The sequence below is a fragment of the Lynx rufus genome, unplaced genomic scaffold (genome assembly GCF_022079265.1).
Source record: "Lynx rufus isolate CCGP_SWC_20201006 ecotype Redwood Valley unplaced genomic scaffold, mLynRuf1.p SCAF_2, whole genome shotgun sequence".
NCBI lineage: Eukaryota > Metazoa > Chordata > Mammalia > Carnivora > Felidae > Lynx > Lynx rufus.
Genome location: NW_025814834.1, coordinates 26,657,245 through 26,677,811, shown reverse-complemented (window position 1 = coordinate 26,677,811; position 20,567 = coordinate 26,657,245). Strand labels below are relative to the sequence as shown.

Here is a 20,567-nt window from a genome sequence, read left to right as displayed (position 1 = left end):
AAACTTGTGAGGCCATATCCAGTGTGTTACTGATCCTGTAGTAGGGCTTGGCATCATATAGTTCAAAACTGAATTTCAAAATTTTAACAGTTTACATTAGAAAACTGTTACATAACTACTAAGCATATAAAAACTCATATATGTACGTAAATTGGTGCGTGTATGCACACACGTGTGTGTGTGCATCTTCTAGTCCTCCAACTGAAGTTATAGATTTTGATTATATGGCAGTGAATCGAAAGTACATTCTGTATGCTTAAACTTTTAACTACGTTGGCTATGAAAAGTATGTTTATAGAGAGACCTGCTAAACTCACCCAAATCACAAAGGAAGATTATTTTTTTTTGTTAAAATTGCTTATTAAATAGGCATTGCTTATGTTGTGATTTATACTTTCAAATATTATTTGGGGTTTTGTGTCCCATTTCCTAAGAGAATGAAAGACACCTGTGAGTTAAAGATAATGGATAAAATGAAAACTTTCACATCTAAAACTTGAGAAAACAGAGGTGGTAAACGGCCTCTTCAAAATTTTACAAAATTTTCAGAACATTTACTTGATGCTGAATTAATTCTCGAGTGCAGAAATATATGTATAAGGTGGCTTTATGATTCTTTCTAAGCTGATATATTTTGCCTGTTAAAAATTATGCTGCTCAATTAGTGTTAGAGGCCTTACGTTTGGTAATTACAAGTGTCTGGGCTGTATGAGTCTCTATATGTGTGCACTTTGTTCCAGCTTTTTGGTTCTCGATTCAAATTCTCTATGTATAATCGTATCAAATATTTAAAAAGTAAAGGAGTCAAAAAAAAACTTGAATATATGACAAGAATTCTAAATACCTTTATATATATTTAAAAAGTATTGGGCTGTTTTGAACACGATTATACTGGCATGTCTGCGTTTCAGCCCGACTCCTTCATTCTAGTGTTACGGAAGTCTGTTGGAAACTTTTTAATAAGCTAAGTATTGTTGTACCTTGCAAAAAAGCCTCCACTCTGAGAAACCGGGCCTTACAGAGTGGGAATGTTTTCAGACTGGGACTGCTGAGGTTTTGCAGATGTGTGCATCTGTTCCATTTAAGGTGCCCTTAAATGTGTTGAATGTAATGTGTTGAATGTGTCTGTGTAATTGATAAAGTATTTATATGTATGTGCATAAGATTGTCACAAGATGTATTCTCAGGAGTGCTGTTACCTGGAGTTTGAAAGAATAACTATTTAAAAAAAAAAACAGTTGGGGAAGATCAGAAAAAAGTTTAAGATAATTAACACGTTTTTGTAATGTTCCAAACATTATTGAGTATATGACTAAAAATTATTATATATGGTAAATACAGATTGGTAATACTAGATTATTCCTTAAGCTATGATGCTTAATGATATTTATCTTGTTTAAAGGAAAATCAAAACAGGCACCTACTTCCCATGTGTAAAACACTGGACTAAGCCAAGAGGTTGCTTCTTCTGAAATTAACTTTGGAAAGACCTTGGAATAAAAATGTATCATCCATGACAGTGGGTGTAGATTTATACCACTCAGATTCAATTAAAGCAGTTCAAATCCTGGATACAGCATTTTCTATAGCAAAACATTTTACTTTCATTTTTCAGTATTTGCTGCTTTTTATAATTCTATTAGATAAGTTATTTGATTTTTCCAAAAAGGAAACTGAGTTACTGAGTGCATTGGGACAAGTCGCTGAGAACCATAGTGGCAAAAGGCATAAATGGGCAGGACAATGGTGGAGAAAAAAATGATGTGGTGTTTGGGGAGAGGGGGTCTGGTTAGGGCTTGTTGGCTAGGCTGGGAGCAACTGGCTTGCTATTTCAAGCCTGCAAGAGAACATTAGGCAGGGTGACATCTCCCTTCTTTAGTACCTGTCCCTTTAGTCAATGAAGAACATTCTTCACTCTGCAGCCTAGCTGTAAGATGATATAAGATGAGAATAGGGTGTATATAGGGACCAAGAGGGAAAAAAGGGTCATAAGTGGAGTTACAGTCCAAAATGCAAACTAAATACCCTTCCTCAAGTTATACAGGATACTTTATTAAGCCTCTGGAATTTGCTGCTATCACACTGAGTCATGCTGTTGCCCTGTGACCTCACACTTCAATTCCATGGCCTTGTCTTGGCAGTGAGTAGAAAGTCCCACTTCCTTGCTTACTTTAGTGGGTCTCAACTGCAGCATTTCAGAAACAAAGTTTGGTTTGACACTCAGGACAATAAAAACAAGGGCAGAATGTATTTGGAAAAGCTTAAGATAAATTTACTTCTATTATTTCAGGATCATTTAGCATTACAGATCAATGTACCTCCATAATATTTTTCAACAGTCACTGTGACTACAGGATGAAAATCCTTTATTAGCCATTTTATAGGTAAAAACAAAAGATTGATTACACAGCCAACTTCCCTTAGATGACTATGAAGTCTGTGATGAATACTGAATGACCAAAGAGCATGGAAAAAAATGCATATGAATACTGAAACGTTTATGAAAGATATTTATGAAAGATATTAAGACCTCTGTGTTTGAATATGCACATATAATAAAATAAAGCTAAAAACATTTAAGATGCCTGATCAAGTTTCATTTTCTCATTCTCAACATAGGGAATAGGTTAACTCATTCAGAAGTTTTCATTTTGGAACCCTTGGGAGTGCTTTGATGTCTCTTCTCAACCCCCAGTCTCCAGTTCTTCCCTCCAACCCCAGATGAGCTCCATTTTACTTAAGCTTTCCACCCCTATCTTTCAAACTAAAGCAGAATGGATATATTGGGAAACAGGTACCCAGGTTTGATTTCTCTGCCCCGATTATGACCTGATGCAATGACCAATAGATTTCCCAAGAGGAATGTGAAGGAACTGGTTGCCCTCTAAACATGGCCAGGACCACCACGGGGTCCAAGTTACCACTTTCAATCAATTACAAAGTGCCCATTCCCTACCATCTAAGGTATGTTCTTGCTAAATCCTTTTCCCCCCCCCCCCACGGGATTTCCCCCCACCCCCTTTTCCTGACCCAATGACCTTAGACACATTTGGCAGAGGAACAGACATGCCTACTCTCTTCCAGATTGGGTCCGAACAGTAAAAAATGTATTACAATTTGTCAACGAACCTCCATAAAAAGGAAAAACAAAAGAAAAATGAATAAGGATGAGGGCCAGAAGCCAAGAAGGGGAGTAGTAATAATAATCACCACCATTTTGTACTGGGCACGCGAGGTCTCGCGCTGAACGCATTATCTGGATTCACCTATCTGATCCTCACAACAACCCTGAACGCTGGGTAGGGGTCCTAACAGATGAGAAAACGGAGACTGGGAGAAGTGACCGCCGGGTTACCCAGTTAGTACCTAGAAGAGCGACGATTCCGCCCTAAATGTGACTCCTTCAGCTCCTAAAAAGAATTCAAGGAGAAAGCTATGAGAAGAAAGGATTTATTTGTTCCGTTGTTTTACAGGCAAGCACAAGCGCTGGAGAGGAGAGGACAGCAGCACAGGTGGAAACAATGGAGAAGCAAAAAGTGAAGTGAGGGCAAGAGCCGAGAAGAAAAGAACCCGGGGGATGTAAAGCAAAAAAAGATTTAGAAACTTCGAATTCGGCGAGGGCCGGGAGACCTAAAAACTACTTCAAGAAGGAAGACGGAAGGAAAGAGGCAAGGGCCTGCAGGCGAGAGGCCCCACCCCTAAGCCCTCGGGCAGACAGCCCCGCCCCCGAGGGGAGGAGGGACTTCCTCCCTGCGGGCAGCTGCTTCCGGTGGAGTCCGGAAGACGCTATCGGGAAGGGACTAAAACTGCGCAGCCAATCGGGGCGACACTTTCGTCTTACCGGAGGACTCGTGGGTAACTTGCTCTTGGGAACCAGCACCATGGCGTCTGGCTGCAAGATTGGCCCGTCCATCCTTAACAGCGATTTGGCCAATTTAGGGGCTGAGTGCCTCCGGATGCTGGACTCTGGGGCCGATTATTTGCACCTGGATGTAATGGACGGGTAACTCCGCGGGGCTCGGGTCAGGGTTGCCGCGCGGGGCGGGCTCGGCGCACCTTTATTGAGTGCCTTTTGGGTGCACGGCGTCCCTGTACCGCGGAGCGCCGCACTCTGAACGCGGTGCTGAAAAGGGGACTTGGGGTGGGAGTCCTGGAGGCCCTGGCTGGAGCGAACCTGAGGCGGCAGCCTGGGCTGCGACCGCGTCCCAAACCCCACTTCTTCCCCTCCCCCCACGTAACGTGTGGCCCTAGCACTAGGACCTGGACGCAATTTTAAATCTCTTGGACGCGTCTCTCATTTTCAGTTAGAGAAACTGAGGCCCAAGGGGATAGGCATGACTTGCCCAAGCTCATATAGCTAGTTAGTGGCAAAGCTGGGGAGACAGACTTGTGTAACGATTAAGAGCTTGGTACCTGTAGCGAGATTGCCCGAGTTCTGCCATTTGATGGATCACCTGGGACAAGCCACTTAACCTCATTGAGCTTCAGTTTCATTATGTGAAAAATGGGAGTAACAATAGAACCTACCGCTTAGGCAATTTTGGAAGATGAAATGAGCCAACATGTAAAGCATACAGTGCCTGGCGTATAGTAAGTTCTCAATAATTATTAGGTGTTGTGTCATTGTTCGAATTTTGATTTTCCTGTTTATTTTCTCTTCAGGCACCCTGCTCTTCAGGGAGGTCAGTTTTTTTGTAAGTAATTTTTAAGCACTGTAGTTATAGCACATAATCGATATTGTTCAGAGTCAGTATGATGCTAGTTTAAGTTGGCTATAAAATGTAGAGTCTAACCTTGAGAAGACAGTAGGACTTTCAGGATTACACAACATTGTGACAGAGTTGCAAATTGTATTTTCTTGGGTTTGCCAAGTAGTTCCTTGAGCCCTGCTGATAACTGGCCTTAAAGCAGTAACAGCCATTACTTTGGGTTCCGGGTCAAAAAATAAATTTAAACAGGTAAAATTTCTGTGTGGCCTCGTGCAAATTTGCAAATTTGTTTTATTTACAAAAGATGATCAGTTACTTCCTGTTCTTTTTAATGTCACTCCTGTTACAAGAGTTTTGTCTTTCTCTGTTCTGTCTGGTTAAATCTGTTGTTTCTCTTTTATATCCGACTCAGTTATCATTAAGTATCCCAACTGATCATGGCAAAGTCTTTACTTTAGAGTCTAAGCATTCTAGGCTAAGTGTGTAAGATTGGTAAGTATTACCTCGCACGAAAGCTTGATTTTTATTGTGTTATATACATAATTCATATTCATAGTTATGTACACGTACATAATTTTTGGAAAGCTCTGAGCTTTCACAGGTAACTGGAGGGTGTACCTCAAAGATGGGTAGGTACATTTTCATGTCTGGGATACAGATTTTGTGTCTGAGACCCCTACCTCAGGATAGAACAGGCTACATGTGTACATGTGTAGTCTGTTTAACACAGAAAGCAATTTGGTGTTTTAAGTAAGTCTTGGGCCATATTTGAGTAACTGAATGGAGAAGATAATTTTTTCAGTGCACAAATCAAGAATATTAATGATAACAGTAGTAGCTAATATTTTTGAGCACGTAAGTGTTTTCAATGTTCTTTGTGAATTAACTCACATAACCTTATGAGGTTGGTGCTGTTGTTGTCACCAGCATTTGACAGTGGGGAAATGGACACAAAAAGGTTAAGTCACCTGTCTGAGGTCTTCTAGTTAGGAAATGGTGGAGCCAGGATTAGAAGCCTGCAACAGCTTGTGTGGTCTCAGAAGTTAAATGTCTTCTGTGGGCTCTGGGCTTATCAGGAAGGATTAAGACATTCTCTGTCCACAAAGACCTAATAATTTATACAATTACTTTTGTTGTCTATTTTCCCATCTCTCCTGCTCTACTGTAAGCTCCCTGAAAGTAGGGTGTCTTTGGCTCACCTCTGAATTCTCTGCAGGTAAAGCACGGTGACAGGCTTAGTTATAATTGGTTGAATGAATGATTGGCTCTGTCATAAGAGAGGGATGTCTGATGAAACACCTTGTCCCCTCCCAGCCCAGTGGCAGACGCTGAGCTGATTAAGATACACATATTTGTTTTTTACTGGCTCCTTTCCCCCTTTGCCAAGTAACATCTTGGTTTGACAAAATTAAATTCTCCAAACACCATTTTAAAACCTTTCTCTTTTAATCTTCACAACGTTTTGAGCTCAGAGGTATTTTGATCCCCTTTTGTAAAGGAGGAAACATTTAGGGAGTTTCAACCTCTTCCTGATGTCCCACCGGAAGAGGCAAAGCTAGCTGAGCTGCATTGTTTCCTAGGCCAGGTGTGTGAAAGTGGGGGCGTGGACTCCCCTTTCTAAGGTAGCCAGCCTCAACTTACCTTCTCTTCAGGTACTGCCTCTATGCTGTTCTTTTTCCTGGTCCCTTTAAAAATCTCTAGTATTCTAGTTTGGATGCACCTGTTGTTTCCCCTTTTCCCCTAAGGTCCCCGATTTCTCTCCTGATTAAAACTGAATGTCTTCATCTTGAAGGTCAGGAACAAGTTTTGGGAATACTGTGGGGGGTAGTGCACTAGTATGGTTGGATATTTGAAAAAAAAGGACAAATGAATTCTCTGGAAAAGAACATTGGAAAGCATATAAACCTGCCATGACAGGATAGTGATCAGAAATGTGCTGTTAGTCCTAAGTGTAGGAACAGAGCAAATATGCAATTTTTTTTTTAAGTCTGTTTCTAACGTTTGTTTATTTTTGAGACAGAAACAGAGCATGAACGGGGGAGGGGCAGAGAGCGAGAGGGAGACAGAATCTGAAACAGGCTCCAGGCTCTGAGCTGTCAGCACAGGGCCTGACGTGGGACTCAAACTCACGGACTGCGAGATCATGACCTGAGCCGAAGTCAGCCGCTTAACCGACTGAGCCACCCAGGCGCCCCGCAAATATGCAATTTCTAAATTAGTTACCAGGATTTAAAATTGGGGAGATTTCACATGAGTACTGGATTGCTGACTTTTGAAAAACACCCAAAGATTTGCTAGCACTTGGTCCACAGCCTCATGAGGCCACAATGGGCTGGAGCTGAATGGCAGCCACCATCATTAACCAGGCTAGATGTTCTTCAATTGTCTTCTGTCTCCATCTGCCCTATATTGCTCCTCTGTGTTTTTTGCCAGCTCTTGGAAACATGAGATTGTGTTTTCTGATTCACAGGGAATGTTTTCTCATTACAGACTTGCTCCATTTATTTTTTTTTTTAAATTTTAATGCTTTTATTTATTTTTGAGAGCCAGAAAGAGAGCGCCATCAGGGGAGGGACACACAGAGAGGGAGACACAGAATCTAACACAGGCTGCAGGCTCTGAGCTGTCAGCACGTAGCCTGACGTGGGGCTTGAACCCATGAACTGCGAGATCATGACCTGAGCAGAAGTCAGATGCCCAACTGACTGAGCCACCCAGGCACCCCAACAGTCTTGCTCCATTTTAGATCAACTTTAATCCTCCGTTTACCATCTTTATCTTGAAAGATCTGGTAAAGGTTTTATCTCTCTGAAATTGATTGTATGACAATTGGAAACAGCTTCAGGTTGATGAGAGAAGATGATGAGAGATAAAATAATTATATACCTGTGCTGTAAACAATTATAGCTTAATCTCACTAAGTCTCTGGGGAAAAGGGATACTTTTTTTATTGTATTTTATTTTTTGCAGACTGCAGAAAGTACCTTTAATAGGACAAAGAAAAAGAATAATACAATGGTGAAGCCGACTGCTTTGATGATATTTCTCTTAGAGTGAAATAATGTATTTTCCAAGCTGGTCTGATAAGAACTCCCAAGGCTTTGGCGTGTCTGGGTGGCTCAGTCAGTTAAGCATCTGAATGTTGGTTTCGGCTCAGGTCATGATCTCTTGGTTTGTGGCACTGAGCCCCGCGTCTGGCTGTGCCCTGACAGCGTGGAACCTCCTGCTTAGGATTCTTTCTCCTTCTCTCTGTCCTTCCCCTGTGCGCATGCACTCTTGCTCTTTCTCTGTCTCTCTGTCTCTCTTTCAAAATAAACATAAAAAAAGACCTCCCAGGGCATTTGTTGAGAATTCAGATTCCCAGGTCTTCTTTAGTGTCATAGGGTTGGCATAGAGCCTGTAAGTCCTTTTGTGACACGTGGTCCCAAGGTTACTGTTGCCTGGCAAATTTAGGACCCCTTCACTTCATGCTTGGGTTTGTTGCCTTTTTCTGTTTCAGCTTAACCATAAACCTTTGGTTTCTTGTCAGGGTATCAGTACCTTTCTGTTCTTCTAGTGTTCGTGGTGAGCCTAGAGCACTGTAGTACAATTAGTCATGCAGCTGGGGGAATCAGTAGTGTTACATGATCTGCTTCTGTTTCCCAGTGAAGTAAAAAGTATATTTATTCTGTTCTCCTGTTTTCTCAAGATGTATGTGTTTATTATGTCTGTTTAATTATAAAGGCAACCTAAGGTTGAGCAACAAAAGTACCCTAAGGCCATGCAGCAAATTAAAAGAACAGTGAACAAAATCCCGATTTTCATTCCAGAGCTGTATGATACCCAGTAAGCCTCCCTGTCTGCTTATCTGACCCTCACCTCTGAGTTCCAGGTAAACATAACGAGCATCTTATCCATGCCCCTGGCAGTCATTGCTCTGAAGTGAAACGGTGGAATGGTTTCTAGATACTAGAAACCCTACCTTCAAGGACCAAAGTGTTTGCAGGTGTCCGTACCTGTCCACCTTACCTGGTCCCTCTCACATGTGTCCTGAATCCTGACTCGTCTCACCTCCCCTGGACTTTGTTTTTTTGTCGTTATCAGTGGAGGGACAGATGAGCGTAATAGGTTAAGAGCCTGGACTTTGGAGCCAAGTTGCCGGTGTTTAATGCCTGCTTGTGGCACTTCACAGGCTGTGTGACCTTGAGCCTCTCTTCCTTGTCTGTAATATATGGATTATAGGAGTACCTGCACCATAGAGTTGTGAGGTTTTAATGAGTTAGTATATGGAACGTGTTTAGAATGGTGCCTGGCCTGTGTAAGTTTTAATTTTTTTATTAGCATTCATTGGTCTGCCATCTAAGCTTAAGGTCTTAACCATGGTTTATTCTCTTTTGAGCTCCTCACATCTAATGAGTTCACAAGTCCTGTCACGCGTTATCTGTCGTCCTTTCCATTCTCATTGTTCCTTGCCCAGGCCGTCTTCCCACTTTATTATTTCCACTTTATTTTTTATTTTCTCATTGCTTTGTGTTTTTTTTTTTTTTTTTTTTTTAAGTAATGTCTGCTATGGGCCTTGAACTCACAACTTCGAGATCAAGAGTGACACACTCTACCAAATGGGCCTGCTTGTTTCTTGCTTTAAAACCTCACTTCATATTTACAGCAGGATAGAATCCAAACACTGAGCCAGGCATTTGATACCCTTGATGTGACGTATTCTGCCTCCTGTTCTTTTCACCCTCACCAAGCCGAACAGCACCACCTCTCCCCCACTTTGAACACAAGTTGCTTATTTTTGCCTTTGCTTCATTTCTTTTCCCATCTTTACAAATTCTTTGTTCTCTAAATCTCGTGATCTTCCCTTCTTTTCAAGTGCCATACTACTTGCCTCATATGGCCCACTTGTGGCTTTACCTTTTCTTGCTATCCTCATACAGGGTAATATCTACTACCTTTAACCAATAAAGCCCCGAGTTCAGTGACTTAATGTTATAAAGTTCAGTTATTCACGTAACAGTTCAGCTTGAATGTCCTTCCATGAAGAATTTCAGGGACGTAGTCTCCTTCCATCCTGTCACTCTGCCAGCCCTTAATGGCTTCTCTATTGGCAAAAGGGTGAAGTGAGGGCAAAAAAGGAATACCGCTTAAGCTCCTGGCCCTGCAGTGACACGCATCACTGAAATTCACAGGCCTTTGGGGAGAACCAGCTGCACGGGCCACCTGGAGGTCAAGGGAGTCGGCTCTCCCCAACAAATACGACAGCAGGGCCAGGGATTCTGTTGGGTGTTAGCCATTTCTCGCCAATGAGATTATAAACTTTTCTAGGGTAAGCAGGAACTCCCGTATCATGGTACTTGCATAGAGGGGGTTTTGTTACATATTGAAATGAGCTAGTGATAGAACAGAAGGACAAGCGAGTAGGTCAGTGGCATGAAGTACTTTGGGGTCAGATGTCAGGAAGACTTACTCTGAATCCTGCCTCCGCAAATTATTAACAGGGTGACTTAAGGAAGTTATTTTTCCTGTGTTCTTCAGATGGGGCTATAACAGCATCTACTTCATAAGGCTGATGAGAAGATGAAGTAAGGTACAACACCTGGCATGCTGGAAACCCTCAGTAATGGGTGGTTAAACTGATTTAGTGCCCACTGAATGAAGTGGATTAGAAGTGGCCACAGGACGCCCATGACAGACTAGGATTTGAGAGACCCATGTCAGAGTCCAGAACTTCCTAACTAGTGTGTGACTTGGGCAAGTCATAAAACTTTTGGAGTTTGGATTTGGTTGTCTTTCCATTTTTACCTGTTGGATTACAAACGATGGAGTTAAATCTTGTGACACTGTCTGATTTTGTTGAAATATCAGGGAAATACTGCTTTGTAAAACTGAAATTACTGAGATATTTTTAGTATTTTTTAATACTGATGATGTTAAATACTACATGGAAAAATACTGCAATCACAGATGGTCCCATTTACCCCTATCAGAGTGCTTTTGAGAACAATACAGAAATTGAATTGAAAACATTTTCAGAGTAAGATTTTGTTTGTCTTATAGGCATTTTGTTCCCAACATCACCTTTGGGCACCCTGTGGTAGAAAGCCTCCGAAAGCAGCTAGGCCAGGACCCTTTCTTTGGTAAGTGGGTGTTACGCTGTCTGACGCTGGATGTGTTGCTCAAGTAGATGATTGATCTCTCAACCTCCAATTTCATCTGGAACCCCCAACCCCCACCCTGTGCTGGGTCTTCACTGGCTGCTTGTAATAAGCCAAACTCTTTCTTGCTTCAGGGCCTTGGCACTTTAGCTGATCTCTTTGCCTAGAAAACTGTTCACTTGGCTGGCTCTGCTTTATCTTTTGGCCCTGAATTACTGGCGTTTCCTCAGGGAGAAGCCTTTCTAAGCACCCCATCCTAAATTAACCTTTATCCAGTTATCAGACCACCTTCCGTATTTTCTTTTTCAAACTTCCTTCAGTCAGGTTACTTTTGTCCTTTACAGCAGGGATTTAATCCACTTTGTTTTACTGTGGTTTTTGTAGAGCTAAGCATAAACACAAGATTGGGGTTTAGTGTAATTGTTAATTCTCGTGAACGTGAATTCAGTCCACATGTTGTTACTGCTCTTTTAAGCTAAGTTAGCAACGGCTTGAAGCTGACAAATGTCTCGTACGTAAGGAGTTGAACAAATTTTTATAAATAATGTTCTTAAGTACCTTGGAATTTAGTAAAACTTAGGTATTTTTTATTGGCATATTGTAGGCCGATTTTGAGAAGGATTCTAGTTGTGCTGTCCCATGTGGTTGTCCCTACCCACATGTAGCTATTTAAAGTTAGTTCAGGTTAATAAAATGAAAGATGAAGCTTCTCAGTGGCATTAACCAACCATATTGCAAGCTCTCAGTTGCCACATGAGTCTAGTGACTGTTGTACAGTGCCATTCTGGAACATTGCCCTCGTTGTAGGAAGTTCTCTCTGTCAGAGCTTCTTCATAGGATCCATCTACTTTGCACGTAAGAAAGGGTGCGTTACCACGTAATTTATGTGGCATGAGGGAAACCATGTTCCAGCAGCTTGTTCACCATTTTGAAATTTTCAGATAATGGAATGTAATCCTCTGATGATCTGGACTTTTTTATTACATTTTAGAAAATGAATTTTCCAAAATAAATTTGTTCTTAAGAATATCAGGTGAATGAAATAAGTAGCCATGTTTGCCCCCACCGTGCTGTGGCCACAGAGTCCTCTGCATCTGGCTTTGTATGAATTTAAAAGAAGTTGTTTTTTTTCTTTTTTTTTCTTTTACTTGATTCCTCGCATCACTACTCAGTGCTACTTGTGTCTCCTACATTTGTGCCTCTCGTATCAATCCTACTGCTACAACCACACACAGTCTGCTCTTTCTTTCTGTTTTTAGTTTATTTGCTAATAAACTTGCTACTAATCAGTCTGTCTAGAAGTGGGTCTACAGTAAAGATGAATGGACTCCAAATGCTTTAATGTTTGGGTTTTGTGACTTTTGCTTTTTATATTAAGATGTGTTTTTTTTGTTTGATTCTTGGATCTTGGTTGTTGGATAATTCATGTGTACATTCTAAGAAGTATTTCACAAGTTGCATGCATAACTGGTACAGTTCTGAACTGTTCAGTCTCAGTATTGAGTGGAAATAACCAGTAAGCAATCAAGTGATAGGGAAAAAGCTGTTATTTTTGTGCTTTGGTTTTGGGTGTTTTGTGTTGTTTTGTTTTTGTTTTCTTTGCTCTCATCTAAATCTGCGGTCTTCACGTGTGGTCTGAAGACCCCAGGAATCTCTTGCGGGTGGAACATGAGGTGATGATTACTTTCATATTACAGCGTTATTTGTCATTATTTGTGTGGATGGTACAAAAGCAATGGTGAGTTTGTCTGTTGGTTCCTTAGCCTGAATCAAAGCAATGCTATTGAACTATCCAAGTTGTTGTTAAATTATTCTTCACCACCATGTATTCATGGTACATATCGTTGAAGGTCAGTACAAATTATTAACTACAGTAAATCTGATGGTTGGGTGCATTTCTTTTCATGTTTTGTGTGCCAAAGCAGGAAGTACATATGAAGTGCTTCTGCAGTATACTGCATGATGATGGCTTTCTCAAGGAAAACCCACTTGTGCCACTGAGTTGTGAACTGAACTGGCTGCCTTTTTCACGAACACTTATCTTCATTGGAATGATAAAATGATAGATGAACTATGGTTATCAGACTTCAGTATTTTACTGACATTTTCTTGAAAGTTAACTAAGCCTGTCATTTCAAGGAAGATGCCTCATTAATTATTGTTTCCACTGATAAAATTAGAGCTTGCAAATGAAAATTTGAATTTTGAAGAAGTTGTATCTGCTTCTGTGAGCTTATTAGCTTTCTCCTGTTTACAGCTGTTGTGATAAAATCTGTGGTGTTGCATAATTTCTGATAGCAAATAATAAAACGTGTCACTCTTTGGAAGTCCTATGTAATGCAGCAAACCAGTACTGCAGAGATCCATTCAAAGTGTACTAGGACAGGCCAGTGGCTTTTAGTGTAACAAAGCTCAAAAAGTTCATTGGTAGAGTTTACAGATTCCACATTGCAGCTAACCTTTATTAAAGTCCTACTTGCTGAGTTCTGGGGTAGAAATAGAAGAATATCCACACTGGTCTGAAAAGGCTATCAATGTACCCCTCCCTTTTCTGTGTACTTTTTTCCCTTTTCTTCATATAAAACAACACATTGCAGCAGACTGAATGCAGAGCACATGTGAGAATATGGAGGTCTTCTGTTAAGCCAGACATTAATGACTTGCAAAAGTATAAAATAAGGTCACTCTTAAGTTAACATGTGATAGATTTATTATTATTTTTAAATGAGTTCAGTAGACACTTAAAAATTGCTTAGTTTGAATTTCTAAAACATTTTAGACAGTGTTAAATACAGTTCACATCAACATCGTTTTGGAGGTCCTCAGTAATTTTTAACAGTGTAAGCGGAGGCTGATGTTGGAACGTTCGAGAACTGTGACCTCAGTATGTCACCTACAGGCAGATGACTCACTGAACTGGTCGCTCCCTGAACACTCTCCATTGAGGGTTCCCAGCGGTGACCGCACGCCGGAGGTGGACTGGCATAGCAGTCTGTTAACGAAAGGAATGAATAGATATTTTAAAGCAGATTGATTTTTCCTTACTTATAACACAAAGAAAATAAGAAACACCAAATAGAGTTTGTCTTTTAAAAACAATGTTTTACCTATTAACATAGGTTCTATTTTTGTCACTTGTTAGTTTAGAAATACAAACTTTAATCTCGGCTTTGTCAAGCAGTATTCCCTTTTCCTGATATTTTTCAAAGCCTTATTGCATTTTATGGTCTTAGTTGAGTCTAGAATTCTAGACATTTTTTCTTTAATGTATCTCAGCTGTATCAGAGGTATGCTTCCTCTAGCAAAAAACAGACAAACTCAAAACTCTTCTTAGCATATCTGTCTGACCTAGGAGTATTTACTGTTTCCTTCTTGACAGCAATATTTCTTGACTTAACCACTTTTAAGCCGCCCTCTTCTTGTTAAATGGTCTAATGTTTCAAGTCAAGAACCTTAAGAAGGCCACCCCCACTCTCCCTAACCGATCCCTGTGATTTGAGCTTTACAGTTAGGATGTGTGTCAGACCTGCAGTTACCATGTCCTTCCCTCGAGACCCGTCCCCCATGGTGCAGTTTTCGGGCTCCCCTCCCCCTGCACATTGGCCTGCAGCAGCTCCCGCTGCCATAGCTGCAGAGCAGACCCAGAATCCTGCCACTGCTTGCCAGTTTCAATCACTGCCAACGTCATTTCTTCCTGGGTGACTACTGTGGCTTTCCAGCTTAGATCTTGTCACCTCTCCGCTCAGAATCCCACAGTGCTCCCCCCCAGTCTCGTTCAGAATAAAGCCCAGTGGTCTGCAGAGCTCCAGGCTGTGGCCCCTCATCCCGTGCCCCTGTGATCCTCCTGCCCAGCCATGCTGGCCAAGCTGCCAACCCAGTGTGTGTTGTATTAACGTAGTTTCTTTATGGTCTGTCCCCACCCCCCACTAAGAATGTAATCCCCATAACAGCAGAGATTTTTGTCTGTTTTTTATGCTCTGTCCCTGGGGCCTAGAATACTTAATGATGCAGTAAGTGCTCCATAAGATATTGTAGAATCACTTTATTTAGCTTTCTTATAAATGAGAAATGAAATCTGCATAGATAATAGGACTGTTGAGAGGTTTTTTTAGACTAGCATTTCCTGGACCTAGGTTTCCTGAATTCTAGTCCTTTTCATATATACCATCATATGCCTTTTGTGGAAAACTGGTTTTTTGAGAAATGAATTTAACTCAAACTGTATCTTCAAGTCAAAAGGAGGCTAGCAATAAATACAGCAGTGTCATTATTTAAGAATTCTTTTAATGCCAAGTAGTTGATATCCAAAACAGCCAGAACTGCAGGCTGGCCTCACCAATATGGGGCAGGTATCTTCCTTTCAGTAGTATTCAGGAGATGTGTCTTTTCTTTCTAGATATGCACATGATGGTGTCCAGGCCGGAACAGTGGGTAAAACCAATGGCTGTAGCAGGAGCCAATCAATATACCTTTCATCTTGAGGCTACTGAGAACCCTGGGGCTTTGATAAAAGACATTCGGGAGAATGGGATGAAGGTGAGGGGCCAACAGTGACCATAACGTTTTAATACTCTTCACTCTTGGTGTGGACGTTTCATTAGAAGACAGGAAGTGATAGGCAGAGAAGACCAGACTTGAGCAGTTGTTTTTTAGCTGAGAAATCAGAGTTGAAGTATAAGTTGTCTGTTAGACAGGATTTCTATGTTCCCCTAATGTTTTCTGAAAAGTACTGCCTTTTAGGAAGATTTACATGTGGGTAGCCTTGTTGACTCTTTTAAAAAATAGTTTGAATAACTTATGCATTCCATTTCTGTGTATATTCTACTCTTTAAGAATAGATATTTCTAGGGGCGCCTGGGTGGCTCAGTCGGTCACGCATCTGACTTTGCCTTGGGTCATGTGCTCACGGTTCGGGGGTTCAGGCCCCATGTCGGGCTCTGTGCTGACAGCTCACAGCCTGGAGCCTGCTTTGGATTCTATGTCTGCCTCTCTCTGCGTCTCCCCTGCTAGCACTCTGTCTCTCTCTAAAATAAATAAATATTAAAAATGAATTTTTAAACAATAGATATTTCTACTGGGTCTGACATGCCATATTAATATAATGTGGAAATAATTATTAATGTGATGTAGCAAATTTGTCTCTGTTATAGGTTGGCCTTGCCATCAAACCAGGAACTACAGTTGAGTATTTGGCACCATGGGCGAATCAGATAGATATGGCCTTGGTTATGACAGTGGAACCTGGGTTTGGAGGGCAGAAATTCATGGAAGATATGATGCCAAAGGTAAAGAAATATTTGGTTTTGGGGTGAGGCTTTTATAGTGTGTGCACATTCGGTAAGCCTGTATTGAGCCACTTGTGTATTTAGCCATGTCCTGTTCTGAAGATGGTGGGGGGGGGGGATGCCTGCAGATCCCTGGAGTACGGTGTGATAAATGCTGTATGAGATTTAGCGTGGAAATCAGGAAAAATATCACATCTTAATCTTGAAATTTTCTGTCAAAGGCATTATCCCTGTAGCCTTTCGATCTCTTGGGAGATCTCTTTTCATTGAACATTGAGGGTTTTTTCTTTGTCTTGTTTGCATGAAGTATATTCTCTGCAAAGCCATGACAAGTTCAGTGCCATTCCCCCAGAAGAATAAGCCTTGCTTTTATGAAGCTGGATTTGTTTCAGTATATTAAAAAGGAAGGTATCCCTGATCATAATTTGTATTAGTAGAAAGTTAACTGTGTGGTGGGCACCTGGCCGTCTCAGTTGGAAGAGCATGCAACTCGTGGTCTCTGAGTTGTGAGTTCGAGCCCCATGTTGGATATAAAGACTACTTAAAATAAAGAAAGAAAAATAAAGTTACTGTGTGAGACACTTGGAATCCTGTTTTAGTGGCTAGTATTTGGCTATTTGATTTTTTATTTGGTTGTTTTTCCCCTTAGGAAATATCCACCTTAGGAATCACTTATTTCTTCGTGTATATCTAGGTTCATTGGTTGAGGACCCAGTTCCCGTCCTTGGACATAGAGGTCGATGGTGGAGTAGGTCCTGACACTATCCATAAATGTGCAGAGGTGAGATTGCTCTTCAGGTCACAGCTGAACTGGTCACAGACCAGTTTCCTATCAAATGTAATGTCTAGAACATTGTCTTGTGCGCCAAACAGATTTCCTGTGTTTCCTAAATTGCCTTTCTTTCTGGGAAAGGTATTTTTTTTGTTCAAATGTAGAACATTGAGAATAAAGAGCAATAAGTGAATATTCTCAAATCACATAATCATTAAAAAGTAAGTCCCAGTTATCTCATTAATGCTGAAGGAAGTTATTTTTTAAAAAAGAATATGCTGAATGCCAGCCTTTGGGAGATCATTAAGTTCTAGGCCTTGGAGTAAGACATTTTTCCAAAATAGGGAAAGAAAATCTCTACCTGCTTATAAAGTGAAAAGATTGTGATTTTGTATAGCTTAGGTGTATTAGTTACTGGTTTGTCCCTTGTAAAAACTGACTGGAGCCATTTCTGATGTAAATTTTGGTCTGATTTCTGGATAGCTGTGGTCCTCCTCTACGTGAGGGGGGATGAGTCTTCCCAAGTAGCCAGCTGAGCTGAGTTAATGAAGCCCTGAGCTTCCCAAGAGGGTGCCAGCCCTTCCTGTAACACTGCAGGTCATTGAAGTTTATGTGGCCTGTTTTTATTTAAGCAACATGGTCTAATCTGCACTTTAAGTTTTTTGTATAAATGCCACACTTTTCTGCTTGATACTTGTCAAAAGCCGTGGCCGTGAGGTACTTCTGGAAGAGGAGCTGACCGGGTGATTAGTGAACGTATGTCCTTTGACTACTTGTGGATTTCTTGTTACTGAACTGTGCTGTGCCTTTGGGCGTTTTTCCTGCTTACATTAAAACCACGTTAGGCTGTAACCCTACAAAACTAATTTTTTTTTACATTTTTGGAAGGAATGTTTTTGGAGATGTGCACTGTATCACAGAGTGACGGTGTCTCCTGGGAGGAATTTTCCTCCCTTCTGCTGCCTCTCCCTGTAGCCTCCTGCCACTTTGTTCCGGAAGTGGATCACGTGACAGATTGGGTTTCCCTCAAGTCAAATCCTGGGAGTGCAGAGCTAAATTTGGACTTCCCTTACTTGCTTTTTCTCTTTGATTTCTTTGTTTCCACATTTAAAAGTATATTGAATATCTTTTTTAAGCCCTTCAAAGCCTTTCTGGAATACAGTGAAGTAATACATGAAAAAGTGCTTCATTCTTTCTGACGTCAGAAGGAGAAATTATTTAATGTTGCTGTATTTTATAGTTTCACACTTTAGCAATAATGGTCTATCAATTCCTTCACAGTTGACCCTTGAACAACGTGGGTTTAAACTACCTGGGTCCATTTTTATGTGGATTTTGTTGTTGTTGTTGTTATAGTAATGTAATTGTATTTTCCTTATGCTTTTCTTGTCTTTTTTTTTTTATGTTTATTTTTGAGAGAGAGACAGAGTGTGAGCGGGGTAGGGGCAGAGAGAGGGGGAGACACAGAATCCGAAGTGGGCTCCAGGCTCTGAGCTGTCAGCACAGAGTCCGACATGGGGCTCAAACTCACAAACTGTGAGATCCTGATCGGAGCTGAAGTCGGATGCTTACCCGACTGAGCCACCCAGGAACCCCAATTCCTTCTGCTTTTCTTAACACTCTTCTCTAACTTTATTGTAAGAATACAGTATGTAATACATGTACCAAATATGTGTGAATCAACTGTTTATGTTATTGGTAAGGCTTCCAGTCAATAGAAGGGTTTTAGTAGTTAAATTTTGAGCGAGTCAAAAAGTTACTCACAGATTTTTGACTGCACATGGGGTTGGTACCCGTAACCCCTGCATTGTTCAAGGGTCAACTACAGAGTCCAAAGATTAAAAGATAATTTGTTTTTTAGTAGCCTTAGGGGCACTGGCATATTTTGGAAAAACTTTAATAAAGTTGAGGATTAAAAGATTTTTACATCTTTTTTTAAATATTAGCAAAGATTCAATGTCGTTTATTTAAAGGTGGTTATTAAAAAGCCAGTGATTTCTTAAATACATTTAAAAATCATTTTATGTTTTCATTTGTTAAGCATTTTATTTGTTCATGGAACTAGACTGTTTGAAGTCTGTTCATCTCAAGGTAGCTTTCGTGCATTTAAAGCACTGACGAATGCAAGGGTAGAAACTCTAGTCCAGAAATTGTTTTAAGCTTCTCTGCGTCTTCCTTTGAAGGATAACCTGAGTGTTTACTTCTTCCAGGCAGGAGCTAACATGATTGTGTCTGGCAGTGCCATTATGAGGAGTGATGACCCCAGATCTGTGATCAACCTGTTAAGAAATGTTTGCTCAGAAGCTGCTCAGAAACGTTCTCTTGATCGATGAAACCGTGAGGAGTTCAGTGTTTACGCTCATGAAATCTTTCTCCTGGAAAACAAGAATATCGACTACCAAAACATACCACAGTTGAAGCAGGGCTGTTTCTCTGAGCAGCTGTTCATTCCAGTGACTAAAATCTATCCTGCAGAATGTTCCAAGAGGTTAGAAATTGGTGTGTATGTCTCCATTTTTAGTGATGGAATTTAAAGATTAGTGTGGTAAAATACCATTTTTACTGGGAGACTTGATTTTTATAAGAGTAAAAATATGGCTGTATTAATAGGGTTATAAACAGAAATGTGTCTTAATGCCTACTGAAGGCATACTAGCTACTATGAAAAAATATTTTTTTTCTGCATTTTAAATCTTCTCGTTTCTTGGTTGTTTTTCCAAAGCAAAGGAAGTCCTTATGTTTTTCCTGTTTCATGTCATTTTTGATTTGTGTGTGTGTGTATGAGAGACAATATGAGTAGAATGGAAGTAATTTGCTTCTTAAACATCTGTTTTTTATTTTGTACCTTATATTTGATACATAAAAACTGCACAAACAGTGTATGAAGCCCAGGGATTTCAGGTGGTCTAAAATACAAGTATAGATTTTACAAAATTTATACAAATATAGATTTTATCAGGGCGTTTTTTCCTTGTTAGCTTTGCTGGAGGGGCAGGTTACACAGTGATCCCCACCTTTTCTTAATCCTCCCCACCATTCTTAAGGACATGAAATAATGTGCTAGCTCCGAGCAGAAAGGAAAGGAAAGCCTCTGCTTGGAAGTGATATTGAGTTGAATCTGGATTCTTCTCCTTTCCAGCGGTTTGACTTAGCAAATCAGATCAACCAGCCTCTTTGAGTATCTGTTAACTGATTTATACACTGAACGTAATTACAGTTACCATGCGGTGTTGTGTTGAGCACTGAGAGATCCTATGTATACGTAAAGCTTCCACTACTAGTCCCAGAATTGTAGGATAGTAGAATTGAGGATGCTCAATACAAAGTAGCTATCATTACAGAAGTTTATGTTTTATAGCCTATAAAGTACTTTGATATAATTTCATTAAAACCACAAATCACTCTTCTGAGTGATGGGACAGGTATTTTTGTCCCCATTTAAAAAAGGAAGAGAGAAAAGCTCAGGAACAGGCTGGTACCATGGAAAGAATCCAGTAGGGCAGAGAGGATTTCTGGTTTTACTCTTTTCACAAATGGAGCCCTTGGGAGGTAGATTAGGCAAAGGTAGCCTTGTTTATTTAACCTTGTCTAATTTTACTCGGTAGCAGAACCAGATGGCTGAGGATATTCTGGACGTTATGGATTTTGACCCCAAGGATATATA

The 20,567-nt window shown here is 40.6% G+C and overlaps 1 protein-coding gene across 7 annotated transcripts; it reads left to right on the top strand.

Annotated features, from left to right (window-relative positions):
* Positions 1-3,809: 3,809 nt before the first annotated feature.
* On the top strand, positions 3,810-19,595 carry RPE (ribulose-5-phosphate-3-epimerase). 7 transcript variants are annotated; one of them, XM_047085524.1, is made up of 7 exons: positions 3,810-3,992; positions 4,663-4,682; positions 10,749-10,828; positions 15,243-15,382; positions 15,997-16,131; positions 16,826-16,912; positions 19,114-19,595. In XM_047085524.1, exons 1-7 carry the CDS (start codon positions 3,882-3,884, stop codon positions 19,234-19,236), a joined length of 696 nt encoding a protein of 231 aa, XP_046941480.1. In that variant the 5' UTR covers positions 3,810-3,881; the 3' UTR covers positions 19,237-19,595. The 7 variants fall into 7 exon arrangements, with proteins under 7 accessions (XP_046941480.1, XP_046941479.1, XP_046941483.1 ...); XM_047085523.1 differs by having other exon boundaries at positions 4,663-4,694; XM_047085530.1 differs by having other exon boundaries at positions 3,956-4,003; positions 4,663-4,694.
* The last annotated feature ends 972 nt before the right edge of the window (positions 19,596-20,567 follow it).